Here is an 11,299-nt window from a genome sequence, read left to right as displayed (position 1 = left end):
CGGACTCCTCTCATACCTTGGCTCATGAACCACTTCCACTCCAAGAGGACTTATCTTATGAAGAAGTACCAGTTGGTATCACGGACCGAAAGAGCAGGATACTCCGCAACCGAAAAATATCATTTGTAAAGGGCGTGTGGCAGAACCACACGCCAAGGGAGGCTACCTGGGAGCTAGAATCAGATTTTAGAGCCCAGTATTCCCATTTGTTCGACCAAGAGTAAGAGGCAAATTTGGGGGACCAAATTTCTTTAAGGAGGGAAGAGTTGTAACACCCAAATTTTTATTTTTTAATTTATATTAGAATTTTAGTTTAATTTTTCAATATTTAATTTATAAGGTTTTAATTTAATTTAATTTAATTTAATAAAAATAAAAATAATAATAATAATAATGATAAAATAGGGTAAAATTATTTTTGGGATTTAATTGGAATTGATTTTGAAAAAAATGGGTGAAAATTTGGATTCTGGGGGTATTTTTGAAAAGAAAATCAGAAACTGGGGGTTAAAACGGCAGAACCGCCGTGCTGGAATTCCGATATTGGCCAAAAAGGGGCCCTGGGTCTGATTTGGGGTTTTTTGGGACACGTGCAGGTACCGGTAGTGCGTTTCAATTTTTCGGAGAAAATTCAGGGAATTTAGGGACAGCCTGTAGGCGCATTATAGAACCGATTTCAGACCTCGAAACAAGTAAGGATTTATCACCTTATTTCCTATCACGGTATTAAAGCTCAATAAATAATAAAACAGCATTTCGTGAATTAGTAGATATATATAATTAATTAATGTTGCTAATGGAGCCCGAGTTTGATATATTTTCGGTCAATTGCTGTTTTAGTTATTTTACAGTTTTAAATGCATTATGGTATCTAATCTATTTATTTTATGGTTTTGAATGCATGAATCACTGTTTACTTCATTATGGCTTGATTTTATGAATCTGATGATATGTCTGCCTTATTGGATGCTTGTTACTGGTTTAAATATTCATGATTATGTGAGAAATAGAAAACTAAGAAACAAATAGAAAAGGTATGTAAATTGATAAATGGATAACGTGGACAGCCTGACTAGATATCCTGAGAGATGGTGGACGGACCGGATCCGTAGGGAACCCTACCAGGAACGTGGTCTCTCATATCGGACGGGGTATGGAGACCTTATGTATTTTGGCGCCCATACCGAACGGGGTATGGGGACGACCCGTTTCACCCTCATACCGGACGGGGTATTGAGGTTTGTGGTTTTGGCGCCCATACCAGACGGGGTATGGGGACGACCCTGGAATCAGGTTATTAATGTTAATGGTTCACGTGTAGTGGGGACCTCCTATGGATCCCCTTGAATACTAGTAGGTTGGTAAAATAGGAAATTTGTTGTCTGATTATTGAAGTGCAAAAGTATAACATGTGTTATGTTACAAAGTGTATATGATTTTATGATGGTTATAATGTTATTGTTTTCATATGTTATTTTCACGAGTCTCACCGAAGTAAGTGGACAGTAAAGGTTTTTATAATTAATAAATAAGTTTGTTATAAATTATGCTCCATTGGTCGTTTTTGTTTTTATTTCTGTGGCAGTGAGATAGTGTGATGTCTTTACTAGGCTAGTGTAGCTCATTCTTTACTTAACCATTTCAAATTAGAAAGACATGGTTTCTGAGCTCGTTCCACAAGAAGACGACGAGTTAGATGCCTAAAGATTTTATAGTTCTATTTATAGTTTTTATTTCGAGTATTTCTTTTAATTAGCTTATTCTTTCATACGTTGAATACGTTTATAGTTATTTTGTAAGGGATGTTAATCAGAATTTTTATTTCGCTTCCGCATTTAAAATTTTTAATACATACATTTTCATTTAAATTTCCGGGGCCATTACAAAGTCAAAAAGAATATGACCATCCATGTCACCTATATATATAGTGGGAATTACAAAAGTGAAGAGAAGAGTTGAAAAAAATTACCCGCACAAAAAAAAAATGGAAAATCTTTTCTATTAAAACTTTTTTGAAAAAATTTTAACACATATATTATTCAATTTGTTCGTACGTTCTGTTGATTAAAGAGTTGAATAACAAAGATTGGTTTCAGCGTGAATACGCATAGAATGTTTCAAACAATTTTAATTTAAAAATTCACTGTAAAATATATTTTAGATTTAATTTTTGACTTGTAATATAATTTTTTAAACACAAATAGATTATATTATATTATTTTATATCTTTCACTGCGTGTTATGCACATATTACAATCTTACACTTACATCTAATCTCAAGATTAATTTAAGTTAATAAAACATGATTTACTTATAATTAACTAATTTAATACCTCCAACTCAAATAGCATAATACTTTTATAAGAGAGTTTACAATGTGGATTCCAATCCTACCTTTACCTCTGTAAAAAAAAAAAAAATTAAATCAAGAAACTGTGTTGCTGTGGTTCAAATAGATTACAAATAATATGAAATTTATTTACATATTGTAATATCTAAGCTGTACTAAGATGATAAAAGAATTGGGTATATATAGAATTGAAATAATACATTTTATGTAGAATTTCTGTAAAGTATATTTTTATCACAATAGTATTACTTGGATTGTTGATTTTGTTTCAAACCATGAAAATTCTAAAATTTAGTAGAAATTCACTTAAGAAATAAAAATGATAGAAAATCGTAAAACTTTTAAATTAATTCAAGATAAAAAAAAATAGAGTATGAAAAATAGGGTAATAATCAACTGTACGGAATTAGATGCATAAATATTTTGACTCGATTTGTATGAGTATTGTCGGGTTTAATTTCGACTTGAAACTTGAATATAAATTAATTTTCGATTTGAGTTTGGTTTACTGAAAGAAATAAAATGTAGATGGCTTTAAAAAAGTTGATAAAAAGAAAGAGGAACTTCATCAAGTTTGAATAAGCTTGAAATGAACTTGGGTGGGAGGCATTTAAAGAATCAAGATTCAATCATCTTACCAAAATCCAGTCTGATGATAAAAACATAATTTTGGTTGTTTAACTCTAATAGAGTTTCAAATCAAACCTGCCATAAAAGCATGTTTTCTGGGAATAGAAAAATAAAAACAGGCTTCCCATAAAGTTAGAATGTTGAACAAACAAGTGAGAATATGGAAATATGCTTTCGGATAAATTTAAAACATAATAATATCCTCTTTACGAGAATTCAAAAAGTCTTTAAAGAGGAAAATTTTACTGTAAGAGAATAAATTTTACTCCTCTCGAATTCTTAGAAGCATAACTAAATCTAAGTAGGCGTTTGAGATGATTGTAATTTTCGTTATGAGTTTTTTAAAATATTGTTAAATTAAAAGTAATTTTTAGTTAAAAATTATTTGATATTTATTAAAAATAGTTGTAGAAAGTGTTATCATTTAAAAAATATATATATAAATTCTTTATTAATGAAAATGATTTTTGAGATTTTAAGTATAAATTTGTACTAAAAGCCAAAGTTATTTTTTAAAATTACAACTTATAAACTTTTGTCTCCAAATTTATGAAAAGTAAATCTTATTTTTATATTTTACTAAAAGTACTTTTTTATTTTACCTGTTTTCTTACAAAAATATGGTCAAATTGCTCCAAATGGGGGCTAAAGTTAATGTTGTTCCTAGGCAAAAAGATGGGGATAAAAATACTAACTAATTATCATAAATGATATTGGTGCATAAAAAGAACTACATGTTTGAGAAGTTCAACTAAAAGAGATGAGAAAGGATTTTTATGCCAATCTCTTTCAAGATGGGATCATGTTTCATTTGTTTTGACCGAGCAAATTTGACAACGATAGTTACATTTCTTTATGCTCATATGGACAAAATGTTTTAGAGAAATTAGAATAAATACTATAGGAGAGTCACCTAGCTTGCGAGCAACATCAATTAAATAAAATCAAATCTTAACAAGAACCTTAACGCACTCAGGATGCTTCAGTAACTCAAATCCTTTAGTTATATCTTCCAACGAAATCTCATGACTCAAAAGTTCATCTAATTGTATTTTCTGTAAAATATCATTATTTAATAAGTGATGGTCATGAAGCATATTGACAAGATATAAAAACATATAAAATTAACAAAATTAAAATTTTAAATTAACTTGCATTTATATAAACAAACCTTATTTATGCATTTATCAAGTAAAATGGGAAGGTCAGATTTGATGCCGAGTCCTCCAAAAAGAGACCCTTTTAAAGTTTTACCAGATACAAGGGATTCGAAGCTTATATTCATATTTGTATCAATTCCTGTTCCTATTAATATTGTCCTTCCTACTCCCTGACCACAATTACAATTACACCAAGTTAAATCAGTTGTGAGTATTTTAATTTCATAAAAAATATAAATGTGCAAATATTTTCAAAGTCAGATAGATGGTTTCCTTTTTATTTTCAATAAGTATACATTTTTTTTATGAATTATATACATATATATAATAAACATTTAAAATACTTACAGGTTTTGTAGCCTCTATTGCTTGAGTGACCAATGAGGTAACCCCAGTGCATTGGAAGCTACAATCAACACCAATTCCACCAGTTAATTCCTTAACTAAATCTGAAATTGATTTACCTGATTCATCTGGGTTAATGAAGTGTGTCATTCCAAAAACTTGTCCCTTCTCTTTCTTCATAGGATTCTTGTCTACACCAATTATTGCAGTTGCACCTTGCATTTTAGCCCCTTGTATTACCTGCAATTGCAAACTCTGCAACATTAATTTCTACAACTTGTGTTAGTTTCAATATCTTTCATATCTTGACAACGAAAAAGAAAAAGACAAAGGATAATATCGAAAAACCTCTTCGACTTTTCTATTTATAGTTTTAACATTCTAAGCAACATGAAATTTAAATAAATCAAATAGTATTATTATTATTAAAAAAATATTATGAAATATTTTATAAAAGAATTTAATAGAAAAAAATTATAATTTTATTTTTTTAATAAAAATGTGTCATTTTCTTATTTTCCCATAATGGTACATTTCCAAGAAAGTTAAATTAAATGCTTTCATGCACAAAATGAGTAATTTACATAAGGTTACCACAAGGTGCATGCATGGTGCAATCTAATAAAATGTTTAACTGTAAGAAAACTTTTTAGTAATAACCGAAAAACTTCATGTAGTTCTAGCTATAATTATACCCAAATTACCTTTATAAGTACTTATTTATAATTTAAAAGAAAAAAAAAAAAAAAAAAGATTGCTTATATATACCCCTAATCCAACAGCACCAAGGCCTATTACAAGTACACTTGAACCTCTTTCAATGTTACCATCCTTCCAAGCTGCACCATACCCAGTTGAAAATCCACAGGAGAGAAAACTAGCATGAGAAAGAGGAATATCTGGACTGATCTTGATCGCATAGTTGACATTTATAAGCATATATTCAGTCCATGTGGAGCATGAAAATGAATGGAATAAATTTTGGCCTTCAATCGACATTCTTGAAGTTCCATCGAGCATTAAACCACTTAAGGGTAATGGATATCGTAGGCAAAAATTGGATTTTCTTGAACTGCAATTCTCACACTTTTGGCATTCTCCAATATATGATGGAATCACTAAGTCTCCTTCTTTTAGTTCTGTCACATCTTCCCCGACGCTCTCTACTTCCCTGGAATTGTATTTTTTTTTTCATAATTACAATTATTGACTAGTTATACCGCATATATATATATATATAACTATCTTATAAGATGAATTTTTTTCACATAAATTAAAATGATTAGGGTAATTGCATATCCTTGTTGTGAGTGCTTCATGGGTTTAAAATATCAGTATCAAAGTGTTATTGACATGTAATCGAATAGGATAACTCGCATATGGTGTTTAATCTTAAATTTGGTGGTTGATTGATGACCTTTTAACTGTGTAATACACCAGTTTTCTAAGTTTTCTTTTATTTGCACATGATGTGTAGTAGTCACCTAACTATTTGGTCTCCTTGCTTGAGTAAGATGGATTTCATCGTGTTTAGGTTAAGGATGATATGTTCTTTTCCTAAAAAATACATACACCCACAATAGTTTGGGTAGTTCCATGCTTAAATGTTAGCCTATTCAAGTATGATCCAGCTTAAGAAGTTGATAAGAGTAAAGAAGTGTTGAAAGAAGGAGAATTACTATTGAATTTATAAGTTGTGGTTAATTTATTCCTCTTCAATCTTTGTTCTTAATATGTTTGTATGTTATAAATTAAAAGACTAATTTTTGTGGCTGCTAATTTTAGTAAAACTTTGTTTTTCATTGTCAAAAATGCACAATTTTATTAAATTGCATTATATAAGACTACTAACAAAATTTTATGATTTTTAATTACAGCTAGTTAAGATAATTGACGTATATTAATTAAAACGGAACCATCTTTAACTCTTTGTAGATAATTCTATAATATGAAGATGAAATAACTTTTCTGTTCTTTAATTTTAATGGAACTACAGTTAGGGTTTCGATCATTTTTCTATATGATTGCTTTATTTAAAAGAATTTTAGTTAGAGTATTAGTTTAGATTTCCAGATTCTTTTAATTTTGGAAAAGAGAAAAACAATGAATTATTTTCTTTTAAAAAAAGTGCAGATGTAATACTTGAACCCGGAATCTGATCCGAAATTAATTTTAAAATTAAAAAATCTATAAAAATCTAATTTTGAAATTAATAAAATTTAATTTAATGTAAAATTATGAAAAAAAATAAGTTGATGATGAAATTGAAAATAATTTTGGGAAAAAGTGAGAAAAATTTGAGTTCGAATGTTGTTTTTGAAAAAAAATCGAAAACTGGGGGTCATAATGTAATTAAGAAAAATTGTGCCACGTAAGACTGCCCAGTCAGCAGTTTCGACAAACCGAAGCGTGCCACGTGGCTAGACACGCTGACTCGATAGCATGTGGGAGGCCACGCTGGCGATCTGCATGCCCCATGATCGGACAGTCCAAAAATGTTCCTGCGTGCGTGGACGGTCCGGATCCATTTTTTCCTCAGGTGCAATCGAACGGTCACGATTAAATGTGATAAATGGTTCAAATTTATTTTTTTTTTAAATGCAATCCGGACGGTCGAGATCAAATTGCACTGAAAGGTGCAGATTCATTTTCTTTTTAAACGTAATTGAACGGTCGAGATCAAACGCGATGAACGATCTAAATTAACGCGAGACAAGTATAAATATTTCACATCACACCGAACCCAAATCCTAGACACTAGTCTCCTGCCGAAAAAAAGAACTAGTCGCGGAAAAAGAGAACCGATCGCTGCCCACCGCTGCGTCTCGGATTCTTCTATCTGCTCAGAATTTGATTTCGAGCACCCACATGGCCAAATTAGAGCAAAAAGAACAGCAGGTAAGCTGGAAACTGCGGGCAAAACCCGAAACCTCCTCCGATGAGCCTCTTCCCGTTTTTCATTTCTCGTTTTGTGCGATTTTTCTATTATTATGTACACTATTCTATTTTCTACAGGTTGACCAAAGAAAAATGCCTAGCCACGAAGGTGAGCCAACGGAGCTGCCGCACCGAAAAGTTTTGCCGCCGGTAGGTTTCCATTTTTTGACTTTTTTCGGCTAACTGAGGCCCCCTAACATGTTTTCTCGCATGGATGGATATAAAACCGGCCGAAACTGGCCAAAACTGACCAAAAAAGCCTAGACCGAGGTAAACCATCGCCTCGGCCAACAGTACCGTCGTGTCGAAATTCTGAAAGTAATCGAAAAAAGTTGTTAACACCGATTTTAAATTTATTGGGGTATTTTTAGGTACGTGAAGTGTGTTTTAATCTTCATAGAAAATTCAGAAAACCCGGGGACTTCTAATAGGTGCAGTAGAAGCTTTGGTATTTCAGACACCGATTTGGATAAAAATCTTTCACCTTATTCTCTGTTATGGAATTGAAACTTAATAATCGGTAATATGGTATTTTATGTAATTTAGAAAAGTTTGAGAATAATTACCGGATACCAATAGAGCTGAAAATCGATTAGTCATTTATTTATTATCCTATTTAATTGATTATTGAATTTACAGTTTTAAATACATGATAATATACTGGAATTATTGAATGATTCAATTGTGTTTCCTTTATATATATTGTTTGTCTTGCGTGATTTACTATTTATTTAAGAAATTAAAAATTAATATGTAAACGAAAAATTATTTGGTCATGTGAATTAATGAATGATAGTTTTACTGGATATCTTAGGAGATTGTGGACGGACCAGATACATAAAAAATCCTACCGTGAACGTTGCCTCATACCAAACGGGATATCGAAAAATAGTATTTTTGACGCTCATACCAGACGGAGTATGGGGACGATCCGATTTACCCTCATATCGAACAGGGTATTAAGGGATGGTATTTTTGGCGCTCATACCAGATGAGGTATGGGGACGACCGGTTAGTTGATAATGTTGTATATTGGTTCACGCATAGTGGGACATCTTTATGAACCCCCAAGGATTTCAGTAGGCAAATAAAAAGGAAAAGTGGTTATTATTGCTCACTTAAAAATGAGATTGGAATGTTATTTGAGTTATTATCTCTATAGGTTGATTTTGAAAATCTCGCAATAGTAAATATATGTAATAAATGGTTTTTTTAATGAAAAATGAATTTACTTAAATCAAGAGCTCCATTAGTTGTTTTTATGATTTTTACTAATCTTATCAGTGAGTAGTGTGATATTCTTACTAAATTAGTGTAATTCATCCTTTCATTAACTATTTCATATCAAGAGAATCAAAACTCGAATCCCGATCAACAAGAGGGTTGTGAATAGTTTACCACACGGACTCCCTTCAAAAGATAGTGAATGTCGTTCTAGAATAGTCAGTATATTATTTTTTGTTTATTTTTTTAATTTTCGTTTATTCTTTTAGAAGGAACATTCTCGTTGACTTATTGGGTATTCTAAATTATTGTGTAAGTAATATAAACATTAAATTTTATTATTTCGCTTCCACACTTAATTTATGACTTTATTTTCTTTTAAGTTCTGAATCTTTACAAGACTATTCATTATATTCTCATTGGTAGACAAGATATATGGGGCACCAAAGGACCATCATGCTAAATGTAAAAAAAACTCAATGTTGTATTTATAGAATGGACTAAGTAAACGGTGATACTTTCTCAAAAAGTTAAAATTTTAATAGAAATAATTCATAGATGAATCGAATGAGATGAGACAAGGATGGATTGAGTTTCATGAACTTTAATAACCTTTGTATTTGTGGAGGACATTTCACTTACTATAGAAGCAAAAGTGACAGATATAATAAAGGTAAAAATAGTCCTTAGGGACAAAGAAAGACACCATGGGAGAAGAACTGATACCTTCAAGAGATAACAACGAGGCTAACGAGCTTTTTCAAATTAAAACAGAAAAATATATATATATATGTTTCTAGATGATAAATTATTTGAGAGGAGAGTGAAATAGGGAAAGAAGATAGAAAATTAAGAGTGAGGAAGGAGGAGAAAGAGAAGGGAGGGGAGATTATTAAGGAATAAATTGTTTTTTAATTTACCGAATAAGACTTAGAAATTTTGATTTTCTTTTCGAAAAAATTTGAAAATTTTAATAACTGTTTTGAACTAAACAAAATATTTAAAATAGAAAAGAAAATCAAAGTTTAGAGAGTAAATTAATAACTTAATATAAAAATTAGAAGAGATGTTGTTATCGTAATCAATGTAGTATAAAAATTACTTATCTTGATGAATAGTTTTTGAAGTTTTATATGTTATTATTAAACTTAATTAACAAATATTAATTTTTGCAGGTGATACATAAAATTGAATTAAGCAGCTGGACATAGAAGAGATCAATGGAGCTTACCCGACACCTTCGTGACCAAGAACTCGAGGAAACAGATCAGGCTGGTTAATTAATTACATATATATAAACAACAAATTAGTTAATCAAATATATACAATCAATACTATTAAAGATATATCCATATGCATATATATATATATATATATATATACATGTGTACTCACATCTGGAAATCCTTCGATGAATAGGAGATCAGTGTGACAGATACTTGCATACAGCATCTTAACTCGAACTTCGTTTGATTTTGGTGGCTCCACTTTTATGTCTTCCACCTTTATCACATCTCCCCCTCTTCCCCAACACACCACAGCTGCCCAAAACAAACAAGATATCATATATATACACGCACACACAAAAAACATATACATATACATATATTACACGTATCCATGATGAGATACAGTGGAGATTACCTTTGCATGTGATCACCTTTGAAGTAGTACTGCTGCTGTTCAACATCTTAGCTAGGCGCTTTGCAAGATCCAACTAGTTATGTATAGATATAGAATGATGAATTTGCTACATGTATATATGTATATAGCCTCAGGACCCAACTACTTATGTGATAGCTCTAAAAGGATGAATTTCTATATGTATATATGTATATAGACTGAGGACCCAACTACACATGCCATAGCTGTAAAAGGATGAATTTTGCTATATTATATTTAATTTTGTTTAATTAAATAGTATAAGTTATAGGTGCATGAATATATTTTCAACATTGTTAGTTATATATAATTAATAAACTATCAAAAAGAAATTAGTAAAACACAAAAAATGTTATACTTTATAAATTAAAATATTTTTTATTCAGTTTTCAAAAGTTAAATAACATATATATATATATGTACACATATATATAATAGAAGAAGAGAAAAATAAATTTTGTGATATGTAATAAATACTCCTCCAGTCTGTAAATTGAATATGAATTGACTAACCAACCATCTGGTTGTCCATGTGATACCATTTTCCTTTTTGGGATATGATAATATTATTTTTATATAATTAACTATAAATGAAAAATGCTATAAATTTAGAATTTTAAATTGACAAAATCTTTAACAAGAACAAATTTCTACTACTATTTCTCTTTATCTGCATTTATATTGGTTATATATATATATATCTCCAAAATTCTTTATATCGGTTATATATCTATCTATCTTTTAATTGAAATACACATTTAAAAATTTTAAAAATTAGTTCGAATTTACTCTTAAAAATTATCATTGTTAATATCATGGACAGATTATATATTTACGTGAAAATAAAATAAAATAAATATTAATGTAGATTGAATTTTAGGGATACTAATTTATATTTTAGCATATAGTTTATGTTTATCTTAATAAATATTTTATATATATATTGAGAATATTTTGTATTTATTATAAGAAACAATTTGATTTATATCTT

General features: G+C 30.0%; 1 protein-coding gene across 1 annotated transcript; it reads right to left on the bottom strand.

Annotated features, from left to right (window-relative positions):
* Positions 1–3,742: 3,742 nt before the first annotated feature.
* Positions 3,743–10,653, bottom strand: LOC110816030 (8-hydroxygeraniol oxidoreductase-like). Its single transcript, XM_022044040.2, has 7 exons — positions 10,291–10,653; positions 10,042–10,187; positions 9,878–9,918; positions 5,254–5,656; positions 4,489–4,725; positions 4,152–4,310; positions 3,743–4,035 (listed from the first exon to the last, which is right to left on the bottom strand). Exons 1-7 carry the CDS (start codon positions 10,334–10,336, stop codon positions 3,925–3,927), a joined length of 1,143 nt encoding a protein of 380 aa, XP_021899732.2. The 5' UTR covers positions 10,337–10,653; the 3' UTR covers positions 3,743–3,924.
* Positions 10,654–11,299: the final 646 nt, after the last annotated feature.

This window comes from Carica papaya, chromosome 6 (assembly GCF_054855325.1).
Source record: "Carica papaya isolate Zhongbai chromosome 6, ASM5485532v1, whole genome shotgun sequence".
Lineage (NCBI taxonomy): Eukaryota > Viridiplantae > Streptophyta > Magnoliopsida > Brassicales > Caricaceae > Carica > Carica papaya.
This window is presented reverse-complemented; position numbering and strand designations above follow the sequence as displayed.